At 41.3% G+C, this 12,512-nt stretch overlaps 2 protein-coding genes across 2 annotated transcripts; one reads left to right on the top strand and one right to left on the bottom strand.

Annotated features, from left to right (window-relative positions):
* Positions 1 to 8,162: 8,162 nt before the first annotated feature.
* Positions 8,163 to 9,029, bottom strand: LOC115763357 (60S ribosomal protein L13). The gene is made up of 3 exons (XM_030705882.1): positions 8,769 to 9,029; positions 8,403 to 8,708; positions 8,163 to 8,338 (listed from the first exon to the last, which is right to left on the bottom strand). Exons 1-3 carry the CDS (start codon positions 9,009 to 9,011, stop codon positions 8,234 to 8,236), a joined length of 654 nt encoding a protein of 217 aa, XP_030561742.1. The 5' UTR covers positions 9,012 to 9,029; the 3' UTR covers positions 8,163 to 8,233.
* A 527-nt stretch (positions 9,030 to 9,556) lies between these two features.
* Positions 9,557 to 12,455, top strand: LOC115763356. Its single transcript, XM_030705881.1, has 4 exons — positions 9,557 to 10,896; positions 11,176 to 11,462; positions 11,525 to 11,969; positions 12,033 to 12,455. Exons 1-4 carry the CDS (start codon positions 9,753 to 9,755, stop codon positions 12,380 to 12,382), a joined length of 2,226 nt encoding a protein of 741 aa, XP_030561741.1. The 5' UTR covers positions 9,557 to 9,752; the 3' UTR covers positions 12,383 to 12,455.
* Positions 12,456 to 12,512: the final 57 nt, after the last annotated feature.

Raw genomic sequence — 12,512 nt, 5'->3', positions numbered from 1 at the left:
TGCCTTATAGATGGTGTCATGATGGTAGCCAGCCCCCAATGCCCCGGAGGACTCTGCGCTGAGAACTCTTGTACACTTCGTCTAAGTAGTTAATTGAATGTTATGTTAACACTTTTATTCATACTTTAAATATATGCTTTGTCGTGCTTTATAAATTACTATATTATTTATAATGATAGTCTATTGCATACAATACATCGCCATGTACTTGGGTTATTGGGCAGTAATGTCTTACTTTCGAGATATTTATGGGAGATGTGTATATATATTTTAATCGCTTAATCTGGTAAATATATTTGAGTTATAAATAAGCAATTAATCTGTGTAGTCAGGGGAAAGCCACTGTATTGCAGTTTTGTCTAATATCAAACCATTTCCCAGCTCTTTTTTTTAGTGTTGCAAAGCGATCTTCAACTGAACACATCCCAACAGCGTGGTGGGCATACTTATAGCTCCACCTTCGCTTCACACACAGAGGATGATGCTACAAGAGAACGGCGTGACTTATGAGTGGATTAAACGTGGATACCTGCCCCGATGCGTCGCATTGCTCGATGCCGGCACTGCCAATTGATCACCTGCAATCTGAGGTAGGTAACTGCCTTGTCGACGCTCGGTTATGCGAGCTGGTCATAAAACAATGCTGGGAATCTGCCAGACTCCTTGGTATTTTTTGTTTTCGCTTTTCCTTTTTTCGTTTCGTTTTGTTGGTGTTTGCGGATTGTTTGAGCTAACTTAACAAGGTCAAATTTGTTGTGGCTTAATTTGCCGGCTCGGTGTGTGGGAAAAAACCGTCCAGAACTGAGCTCAGCTGCAGGAGGCGTTAAACATATGATAAGCCAACAAAGTTAATAGAAACGATTCCGGGTAGAAACTTTTGGGCAGTCGAAAGATGTCTAGATTTGAACAAGTTGCAACATTAAAGAGTTTTTCCGGGAAGAGTTAGATAAAAGGGATTTGTTTTTGGATAAACATAACTGATGCTAATAAGAGATTAGCTAAACGAATTGGACTCTATATCATGGTAGAATGTCTAATAGAAAATAAAATAAATGTTAATTATTTTTATATATTTATTATTTATTTATTTTTAAATTGTGTAAATTATAGGCAATTGTATAAAAGCATCACGCCTTGAAAAAATGCATGATATTTGCAATCTGTGCAGTTTTGCTCAAATATAATATTACTTTCCCTAAAAGACTTTGTGTTACTTTACCTAACGCTTACAAAATTGAAAAGTTAAATGACACGAGCTTAGCACATTTTACACAGTCAACTTTCAGATAGGTTTTGGCACTCATTCTGCCGACAACCCTTTGACGCAGCCAAGCCGCAACAGACAAATGGCTAAAAACAAATTTTCCATATCCATGGCTCACTAATCGCTGTGAACAACAACATATGCAAATACCAGGGAAAAAAAGAGTAAACCAAAAGCAAATTCACAGCACAGAGGTCACAGGTTCGAATTCAGTTTGAAGGGCAGTCCAAAAAATGTTCCAGACAGTGCTCGACACGTGCTTCACACTCGCAACCGCAACCCTTTCTATCTGCTGCACTTGCACTTGGGATCGGGATTGAGATTGTGATTCAGATGCAGATACTGATTCGAATTCGGATACTGCACGCACTAATGATGTGGCACTATTTGCATATGTCCAGAAAGGGTTAAGGGTGCTCCGAAGGGTGTTGCTGCCCGTTAATGAAGTGAATTATGTGCGACTGTTACAGTTACGATAATTTATGCATGTTTCACACAACGTTGTCACGTTCCTGTTTTAAAGGTTTCCTTTTTTTTTTTAATGATATCCCAACAAAATCAAAGCCAAAGGGTTAGCACAACTTGCAGTTTGCAATTTCCAGCTTGATGTAGTTCAACAATAGCGAATACCACGCGATCCCGGGTGGATGCCGGATTCACGGAACTGACAGGCAGAACTCTTTTTTTGCGGTCGGTCTTCACAGACCGGGCAGACAGGTGCAGAAGTGTTGATTGTTGTGGTTGAAACTTGGAAAGTGCCAATAACAGAGCATTTCGTGGGAACTACTCAATTTTGGGGCTTCCAAAGCTATTCTTTTTTTTATCTTTGTGGGTTGAGCATTGGGCGTGAATCCGCTTGAGGCACTCAGAAATCTCGTCATGCAATGAGCATGTGAGCCGTCGAAAGAAAACTGATGAAATGCAGAGAAATCGAAACGAATCAAATCTATTTGTACCCGAACCAAGCTGTTTTTATACCCTGAACCCATTAAAAATGGGTATAAGGGTATATTGAATTTGTGCAAAATCCAAATGTATGTAACAGGCAGAAGGAAGCTTCTCCGACCCCATAAAGTATATATATTCTTGATCAGCATCAATTGCGGAGTCGATCTAGCCATGTCCGTCTGTCCGTCCGTCCCTCCCCCTCCCTGCCCTAGTCGGGAGCTCCCGACTAGAACCACTTACTTGTTTAATCTTAAGCAATCTTTAACCAAATAATATATTTCTCAAAATAGAACATTTAGCCCGTGTCTTGTTTTTGGAAAATATCTACAACTTTAATATTTTCCGTACAACGGGCAATTGTATTTAATAAACAATGTTTGAAACCAAGCCTGGGCCTTAGGATGTGCTCTTAGAACTGAACAGGCAGAGAGCTGGCTTGAGCCTTGCAAGGCATTTGAAACTAATAGAAATCAAAAACTGAAATACATTGAATATTATTCGAAATTCTTACTTTAAAGCCCACGATTTATAAGGCATTCCTGATGTTGGATCAGGTTCATTAGGTTCATTTTTGTTATATTGTTATTGGAACCAAATGAACCGAATTCTAGGGTCAGATAAATATAAGGGAACAGGGTCCTAAAAATCTCGCAGCTTCGGGTGATTGATATACTTGTCTGCCCACATGTTCCACTATTAATGAAAACTTTAAAAGGCCGGCTGATCAAACACAATCGCGAGCAATTCATAAAAATGTTCACAGTATCATAAAAAAATCAAATGTGGAGAATTGAAAATTGCAAAAACCTATATGAAATGCTGTGGCTCGAGCGAATCGATTTTCGGTTATTAGGCGTCACACGGTCATTAAAAATTTTGACAGCTTTTGACAATTTATTGATGTTGCCACAGAGCGCGCGACAAATCACAATAATCGAGCAAAAAAAAAAAAAGTCGCCAGTTCGAAGCGTTTGACCTGTACAAATTGCAAAAAAGTGGACAAATGTTTGCCCGGCTGCGATTCTCGAGTGGCGGCTGTGCCCGCCAACCCCGTGGCGCGATAATTTGATTAATTGAAAGTCAGGCAAACCTTTTTTTTTTGTCGTCCTGCCTCTCCAACCAGGGGGTTGCAGGATTGTCGAACGGCCCAGTGCGTGATTAAATGATCGTTTGGCTTGCCGGAGGGAGGGAGGCAGGAAGGGTCGGTCGGTCGCTGCTTCAAGTAGCTCTATTGTATTCACATTAACAGGTTTGGAACAACCCACCACCTTATCTGAGTGTATCATTTTTTCATTTTTTTTTTTGTTGGTTCGCTTTTTATATCAAATTTAAATATCGCATTACACACAGACACTTGATTTTAAAGCCGGCCGGCCGCATTCAAATGTTTCACTTGTTGGGCTCGTTATGTGGGCTCGCCTGTGGTTGTTGGTGGTTTTTGGTGGTTTCATTTGGTCTCTGGGCAATTTTCGAACATGTGTTTTTTGGTCTAAAATTTAAATCTGTTGTCTGCTGTTGATTATGCGATAAACTCCACTCTGCTGGGACTCTCGTTTTCGTTTTCTATTGCTTTTGGACAGTTGTGTAATTGTTTTTCGCCTCAAGTGAGACTCAATGGACTTCAGTTTTTATTTACCCCTAGAAAATTGGCCTACTTGTGGCTTGGGTTTAAGTTTAAAGCACTCTACTTGGCTGATTTTGACTGAATTATCTTCAATACTTATCAATTGGTCAGCTTTTAACTATTTTCTTTTTTCGATTTTCTTTACCACAAATGTTTCATTTTAATGATTAATAAAAATAGATATATATTCCGCCATTCTAATTATTTATAGAATAAACTAGATGTGTACTTCAAATTCTTCTTATCCTTAATATAGTATAATATATATCTAGTAATTAAATTTAAATCTTCTATGTTTTATCACAAGTTTCTTTGAAATAAATGAATTAAGCTGTCTCTGGAATTGTGTATACTTAGAGTTTTCTAAAGTCCTGCTTCTATATAATAAATAAAAAAAATGTAAAAGAAGCTTTGCCAATAATCCTATTAAAAATACATATATATACATCTCTTTCTATTTATGCTCTCTATTTGTGACACAAAACGAGGCCGTCAAGTCGATTCCGGGTAATTGCCTATCAAAACATTGAAATGCTTTTCACATACACGCCCACTGACACACACACACACACACACCTACAAGAGGTCCTTTAGAATATTGCCACATTAATTATCTCAAACTCCAGAGTCGACATAGTGCAGGGGCAGGCAACATTTTGTAATTTTCTGGCACAATGCCCCAAAATGTGGCTGCCTTTGCAGTTGTTGTTGTTGTTGTAGTTGTTGTAGTTGTTATTGCCACGCCCACATATGCAAATTGATTTTGGCCTACAACTCCAAATGTGGGCGGTGCAGAACAGAGTCACGTCAACGCCAAAGGACATTCAACCTGTGCTGGCTGGCCAACATGCCATTTGTGATGATGAGTGCTCCTTGATGCCATTTCAGTTATTTTCCATTTACAATTTCACGCAACTCTAACTCAGATTTCCCCCCTCCTCCCCCTCCCTCTCTCTGTCGCTCGGCTTGAAGCTCGCGGCTCATTTGCATATTTTTCGCCAATTATTATTTGCATATGCATAAATTTCCCTTTTATTGTGTTATATCTAATGCAATTCAGATATTTCGCGCACATTTGTTCGATTCGCCTTGCAATTTGCGTTTTTTACGATTTGTTTTGCTTGGCCCCTCCCCTCCCCCTGGCATTGATCTCATAATCATAATCGACTCGAGTTGTTGCCTTTTGATTGGCACTAAAAAAGCAACAGCAGGCGCTGCATTCAGTTCTTTACTCGTAAGAGGGTCCTTATATAGATTTGCATGAGCCTTTTTTATGGTTTGCCAATTTTTGATAGATGATGCGTGAACTACTCAAATGGCGCCCGAGCAGGGACCAGGGGGTGTCATAAATTGCGCATTTCTAACAATTTGTTGTGGCCTACCAAAGTGTTATTCAATGAAGGCCTTCTGCTTATTTGCATATTTGATTAATATGTTTTTTTGTCTTGTTTTTTTTCGGATTTTCTGTTTTGGGTGATTTTTTATGGAAAAATAATAAGCATTTTTTTTGAGGGTAGAGCACCAGACAACTGACCGATTTGGAAAATCGAGGGTATAAATGTTGTTTTTATAAGCTGGGAAGAAGAGAGAAAGAGAGAGGGAGAGAGAGGGAGAGAGACTGGGTGAGAGAGGGACTATGATTTTGCCAGGAGGTGGAGCTTAATAACGTGAACGATTTAAAAATGATATGAAATACATTTTTGTTAGTATTAATTATCATTTTTTAATAATTAAAATTAACTTACATAAATTAACATTTTGTTTAAAAAAATATAAGTATTCATATAATAATCATTACGAATTCGCAGCCTGCATAGTCAAAAGGACATTCAGATATTAATGGACATCTTTTTTTTTTAATGTATTAATATATACAATTAAGATTAAGTAATGATAACTTTTTCTAATAAGTTATAATAAGTAGTAATAGTTACTTATTCTAATCACGCTAATCACGCTTACCTAAGAATACGATTTATATATTGTAACGTTTTCCATGAATCAATTAAGCTGAGCCCCATTAATGTAAACGGTTCGACAGCTGCGTCTTTCAAACGCAAATCGCCAAGGACATGGACAATCCACTATGCCGAAGCCTGACAAGAAGCTTTCAGCAAGTGCTGCTGCAGCTCCTGGAACTGCTCTGTCGCTGTCTCTGCTGCTCCTGCTGCTGTCCCTGCTGCTGCCCCTCCTGCCCCTGCTCCTGCTCTGTTTGCCTGCGAGGCACGCACTAATCCAATTGCTGTATGGATCATTAAGCACTGATTGCGTTTATGGTGCAGACACTCGAGCACATACATCTATGGATTTGTACATCCCGGCACATTCCGCACATATGCAGATTAACCCACTGCGGGCAGGATGATGGTCAGGGTTGGTGGTCGTTGCTGCTACGATATCAATCGAGAGCCTGTGGAAAATGTCGCGGTTAAAAACACTTTGATGCAACGTCAAATTGATTTTGCATTTAAAGTGTGGCAAGCTGAAGCGTAAATTGTGAAAATTGAAATGAAATTTCCAAGCGTCAAGGCGAACAGAACTTTTTACTTGCCCAAAACTAAACAAATGAGCCCACACGAAGAAGAACTCGGATCTGCATTTGATGGGTCTGGCGCACATGTTGCAAAAAAAAAAAGTTATGGAAAGCCACAACTGCTCCTGATGCTCGCCCTGCCCCTGCCCCTGCTGCTGCCACCAAAAGGTAGCACACACACACACATACACAAACAGAAAAACAATTGCCAATTACGGTGTGGTGTCAGGCGTTCTCCTAGTTCGGTTTGGTTGTTTACCGCTGCCGGCAACCCCCGTTGACACCCTTGGCCAGCACCAGCATAACGAGCACAAAAAATCAGAGGGACAGGCAGGAAAAACTATGAGGAAAATCACTTTTGCGCTCATAAATTTCAATAATAAAAATTTGAATGCATTTGACACAAAACAAGCGACAGTGCCGAAAACAAGGTTAACTGAAATATAAATCGCCGAAATCCATAAACAAGGTTCAAGGTGCGGGCTGCCAGGCAGCAGCCGCAGCCCGATAATTGAATTGGGTTGACTTTGCTTGGCGGAGGTGGAGGCAACAACAACTGTGCAACCCTTTTCTTTTTTAACAAAAGTAACAAACGTTTTCCTTTTGCATATGTTACACTAAAAGTGTGCACTTGCATTCTATACGTTAATTCTGTTCAGTTGATTATAATTTCTCGATGAATTGTGGTCATATGTTTGCATCGCCCTTTGGCTGCTTTGGGAGGGGTTAAAGAGCAGACGACATATACAAATGTACTCGACCTTATTGTGAACTTATCTTAAGGTTAAAATAACTAAACTATGGTATATGTGCTGGAAAGAGACGCATGGCTCCCTTTTGAATCTTTAATTCTCAATCCCACAAAACATTATCTACGAACAAATATTTTATACATTTATGTTGAAGGCTTAAAATATATCATTTGAGTCAAAAACTGAACATTAAAAGCAGCCAAAATTCTCTGAGATACTTAAAAAGTTTTCAACACACATCTCTGAAACGTTGCAAAGAAAAGAAATGTCTACGATAATATAATTGTGCCCATAGCATTTGAATATACATTTAAATTGATTGCTGTATAGCCTGGCTAACTTTTCGTCTGGTTGGTTATCAAATCATAGCCCAAGCCGTAAAAGCTTATTGATGCACTGTTTACATAAGAAAACATTTAAAAATTATAGTCTCAAATGGGGGATATTTGTGAAACTCGGTTGAATAAAACTATATTACCTTTAGGCTGAAAACTTCTAATTGTCAGAAATCTTTTTAGAAATTCATTTGAAACTTATTGCTTATCAATATTTTAATCTTAAATAAATTTGTTAAAGTTAAGTTTTTTTCGACTTTATGAATTAAGAATAACACCACCGTTGTCTCTCTTTTGTCAATTTTCGATTTGCTTGGACATCCATGTCCGTGCACCCACACGACATATTCCAAAAAACAGAGTATTCGTATTTGTTGAATGTTGTGCGTGTGCAAAGGCCATCAACAGCTGCTCAAGTAAACCTTCCTTTTGTTCTAGCTGGGATTCATTGTTGTTCAACGGCAGACGACTTATGATGGGCAACCTTATTGAAAGGCAATCAGCTTAGCGAATGTTCCACAGATTCAAAAAAGAGACTTCCTATGTTCATATATCTTTCGGACAGGACAGCAAAAGGAGCGCACGAACCAATCGGGTATTTCAGCAGCTGGCAGCGAGTGAACGGAATATGCAGTAAGAAGAGTACTTCTTGCTTGAATTACTATTTGATACAATGGGGATGAAAAACGACTACAAGACATTCACGTTTATGAAAAAAACTAAAACTTTATTCTGGTTGTTGTTGTTGTTGACAGAATTATCAGGTCTAGATGCAGTTTACTTCTTGGCCTTCTTGGTATCAGCCTTGGCGCCCTCTTCGCTCTCAGCTGCCTCCTTGGCGCGCTTAGCGCGAATGCCAACCAAACGAGCATCAGTACGTGCCTGTAAACAATAACAATGTTGATTAATAAATATTCAAGCCACTTGTCACAAACATTAAACCTACCTTGCGCAGAGTAGCGAAGGCCTTGAACTTCTTCTCATCCTTGGTAACTTCACGGAACTCAACAACCGGCTGCTCCTTCTTAAGGGGCATAATGGGTCCCTGGAGCTGTGTGGCCAGCTTGCATTCCTCAACAGTTGATTCGCCCTTGCGGATCTTCTTCTCATTGATGGGGAACAGAATCAGTTTGCTTCTGTACTCCTTCAGGCGCTGAATGTTACGCTGACGAGACTCCAGCGACTTGTTTTTGCGACGACGATCGACAGCAATGCCAATGGTCTTGGCGAAGGCTTGGCTCAGACCAGCACCCTAAGTGTAATAATGTTAAATCAGTTTTAATTCACAGCAAGCATAAAATAACACACGCACCTTCAGTTCCTCAATGGTGAATCCGCGACCGGTACGCAATTTTGTGTGGTAGCGGATGGTCGGGCAGCGCACAACTGGACGCAGGGGACCGCTGGCAGGACGCGGGAAGACAGCCTTGGCTTTCTTGACGCGGTTCTCGTGTCTGCGGATCTTGCGCGCCGGCTGGTTGAACCAGGTGCGCACATGACGCTGCCACCACTTGTGGTAATGCTGGTTTGGAATCATATTGTTACCCTTACCCATCTTGGCGGTTTAGTTAAGCTGTTTCAGAGATCAAGTAAAAAAACACAAATTAGTACACATTCATATATATAGGTTTGTATATATTATAACCAAATTACGGGTGCGCACACCACGTGGCTGGCATATATTTGCATGTTTCAGGCGTTATGGAATCATTTTTCCCACATATTTCATGTTAAGTCATAGCCTATTAGGCGGTGCACCCTTTAGGCTATTAATCGCATTATATTCCGCGTCACTGCTTATCTAAATATATTAAATTCTGTGCATTGTAAAATTCCACACACCTTTTGCTACCCAACAACGAATCAAAAAGAAAATCGCAGCCAACTTCACGTCATGAGCATACAGTATTAAAAAATTCCCTCGAAAAACTTCCCTGGCTGCCGCAAAAATTTCCCCAGCTATCGATTGGTGATGCAATCAGTGTTAACAAAAATTCCATACAGTTTACATTTTTCCGCTGCCCGACGCTAAGCAAATGTCAAACGCGCAGCAATAATTATATGTCTAACAATTAAAAATAAATAACTTACAAGTTCTGCGCATCTATTACATATAATACGCGCATTTGCCTTATCGATTGGCTACTCTGTCGCGTGGCAACTCTGAACTGTACTTTCTGATACAGATAAAAAAAACTATTGACTATTGAACTGACTATCTATAATCGAGAAATTGCGCGCTTATTTTTTTGTGGCATCGGTAATCAGATATCAATAAACAGCCAAGAACTCAAAAATGGACGGAGTGGCCAGTTCGCCAATGGTTGTTGAAGCCAAATACGAGGATGTCTCGCAGCTCAACTTTTCCAAGCTGTACTCGCCCAAAATGAAAAGCGTCTATTGGCGCTACTTTGGCTTTCCATCGAACGATAATGACGAGGTAATTACCAAGCAAAATGTTGTGTGCATCAAATGCCATAAAGTGCTGACCAATCACGGTAATACCACCAATTTGCGTGCGCATCTGCAACATCGCCACAAGGACCTTTTCAAGGCCTTGTGCCAGGAAAACGATATACAAGTGCCGCCGCGCAAGACTCCGCGCAATCTAAACCATCCACCGTTGTCCAAGCGCAACGTCTCCTCACGTCGCGTCAAGCTAGAGTTCATTAACAATCGCACTCACCACGAGAACGATGAAGACGAGGAAATGGACGAGGCAGCTGTGGCCGCAGCAGCCATGCAGGCCGAAGATGATGCCGCCTCCCAGACAATGCTATACGAAACCATGGTACCGCTAACCTATGACGACGCCGATAACCTGGTCGAAGAGGAGGATCGCTCTATTAGTATTGAGCCGCGCGAGCTGAAGTATGCGCGTAAGCGCAAAAGTACAGCCCCGTCTGGAACTATGCACTTTACGCGCGCTAACATTAAGCACGAGGAGGGCACGGGTGGCATGCAGGTGCGCAGCTATATAACCAATTTACCCGAGGCCCTGGCCGACATAGTTGTGCGTGATCTGCGCAACGTGGAGACCCTATACGATCTGGGCATTAGCGAGTTCATACGTCTAGCCATGGGCAACTTGCCATCGCTGCCCATGCCCCAGAAGATTGACGCGCTGATTACCGAACAGCATGCATCCAAGTTCTTGGAAATGGGCGATTTCACGCGCGACTTTACCGCCGAGAAGCCCTACTCGCTGGCCTTCGAGCAGTGGATGAATGTGGAGCAGCGTCGCTTCCTCAGCATCTACCATCACTACTTGAGTGACGAGACGCAGTGCGTCCGCAGCGTCATGTATGCCACCATCGAGTATACTGACTACATCTCATTCGACGAGCTGCTCGCCGATTTCTATTTGCCCAATTGCACACTGGCCATCGTGAACTATGACGATGAGGATGATCTGCTGCAGACCTATTTGAAGGAAAAGAGTGAGTACAACATAATCTTGCTGCAGCTCAGAGGCCTAGGTGTGCTGAGCTATGTACCTAAGCATTTCGCTAGACCCAATAAGCTAACTAATAAGAACTGCTCCCAGATCGGATCAGGTGTTAACACTGATCCAAAAATACTTTACCTGTACGTAAGGGAATAAGAGATTTCTCTGTACTGATTTGTATGCTGTAGTATTGGGTGTCTATGTAGCCGCTTATTTGTTGTAAATGCCCATTCTTCAGACTATAAATATGTATTGTTTAAACATCAAACAGATATACCCGTTGTGCTCTGCTATGTGTCGGTTATTGACAAGTGCCTGCGGCACGTCTTTGAACTGGAGGAGGTTGCCACGTCCTTGGAGCAGGTGAAGGACATTATACAGCGCCACTCGGCAGAAATTAGTTCCAAGGTGTCGGAGCTGCCGGCATATAATGAACATTTCCCTTGGACTCTGTACGAGCTGCTTAAGTTCTTTGCCGAATCTATATCTTGGTCAGAGGACATGGATCAACTTGTCATCACGGCCAAAACCGTGACCGAAGCGTTAAGCGCTCTAGTGGTAAGTCATATGCCCATTAACCACTCGAGCGAAAACATATCAATTCCTCATATTTAAATCAGATTGCACTGGATACTTTGCGTGGCGAGGACATGCCTCTGTGCAGCATGCTGTCTCCCATTACATCAAAGATTTTAATTAAGAAACTGGGCATTGCTGAGCAGGACGAGCCCTTAATGATGAATATCAAGCGCACCATTGCGGGTGTGCTGCAATCACAGATTATAGCCAATGATACGCTGACCAGCGCTGCGCTGCTTGATCCGCGATTCCATCGTTTAACCACAATTGAAAACCTTGACAGCTGTGTGCGTATGCTAACACAGAAATACAACAAGACGTTCGGCGGCTCGGTTGGCACAGACAGTCAGAGCGGGGATTCGGCTGATGTGGCACCCACTGCACCCGTCAACGCTCCAACAGTAACCATTAAAACGGAGCCAAATGTCAAGTCTGGCAGTAGCTCGTCTGCCGCAGCTGCCACCTCGCACAGTGCGAAGAAATCTAGTAAGTCGAATTTGCTAAATATTACAGCAATAGTTAGATTAATTTAAAACGAGTTTTCTCTAGAACTGGAACTGCTGTTTGACGTTGCAGAGATACCTAATCCGCCAAAGCGAGATGCCGACAGCACTGTGGAAACTGACCTCAAGCGTTATCGTAATGAGGTGATTGTCCAGTTGGACGAGTCGCCCATTGAGTGGTGGAACAAAATGGGCCATATCTATGGAACGCTACGCGACTTGGCTACACTATATCAGGGAGTACCTGGTGTGGTAAATCTGAATTTCAAGAAGGTGTTGCGTGAACAGATTTATGATTACAATAAGCGATTTATGCTAACTGGTAGCCAGAATCAGATCGATGCGATATTGTTTTTGAACCGTAGCAGCAGCTTAAAGGACACTATATATGTTTAATAGCTTTTAATGTTTTTATCTGCATGGAATATGCATTAATTCTATAATTCTTTAATCTGTAATTAAAATACATATACAATATCAAGAGAAAATTAAATTTGGAGCAGGGGGAAATTTGTGTAGAATGTTA

This window comes from Drosophila novamexicana, unplaced genomic scaffold (assembly GCF_003285875.2).
Source record: "Drosophila novamexicana strain 15010-1031.04,08,12 unplaced genomic scaffold, DnovRS2.1 tig00000739-arrow-arrow-pilon, whole genome shotgun sequence".
NCBI lineage: Eukaryota > Metazoa > Arthropoda > Insecta > Diptera > Drosophilidae > Drosophila > Drosophila novamexicana.
Note: the sequence above shows the minus strand (reverse complement) of the source record. Positions and strands in the feature narration are given on the sequence as shown.

What these genes read in the sequence shown, in the direction of transcription:
- LOC115763357 (XM_030705882.1), bottom strand. Translation starts at nt 9,011, where the DNA reads ATGGGTAAGGGTAACAATATGATTCCAAACCAGCATTACCACAAGTGG. An exon ending in TCACCATTGAGGAACTGAAG is followed by an intron (nt 8,709 to 8,768) that starts GTGCGTGTGTTA and finishes TATTACACTTAG; the next exon opens with GGTGCTGGTCTGAGCCAAGC. An exon ending in CCTTCGCTACTCTGCGCAAG is followed by an intron (nt 8,339 to 8,402) that starts GTAGGTTTAATG and finishes TATTGTTTACAG; the next exon opens with GCACGTACTGATGCTCGTTT.
- LOC115763356 (XM_030705881.1), top strand. Translation starts at nt 9,753, where the DNA reads ATGGACGGAGTGGCCAGTTCGCCAATGGTTGTTGAAGCCAAATACGAG. An exon ending in AAGCGTTAAGCGCTCTAGTG is followed by an intron (nt 11,463 to 11,524) that starts GTAAGTCATATG and finishes TATTTAAATCAG; the next exon opens with ATTGCACTGGATACTTTGCG. An exon ending in GCACAGTGCGAAGAAATCTA is followed by an intron (nt 11,970 to 12,032) that starts GTAAGTCGAATT and finishes AGTTTTCTCTAG; the next exon opens with AACTGGAACTGCTGTTTGAC.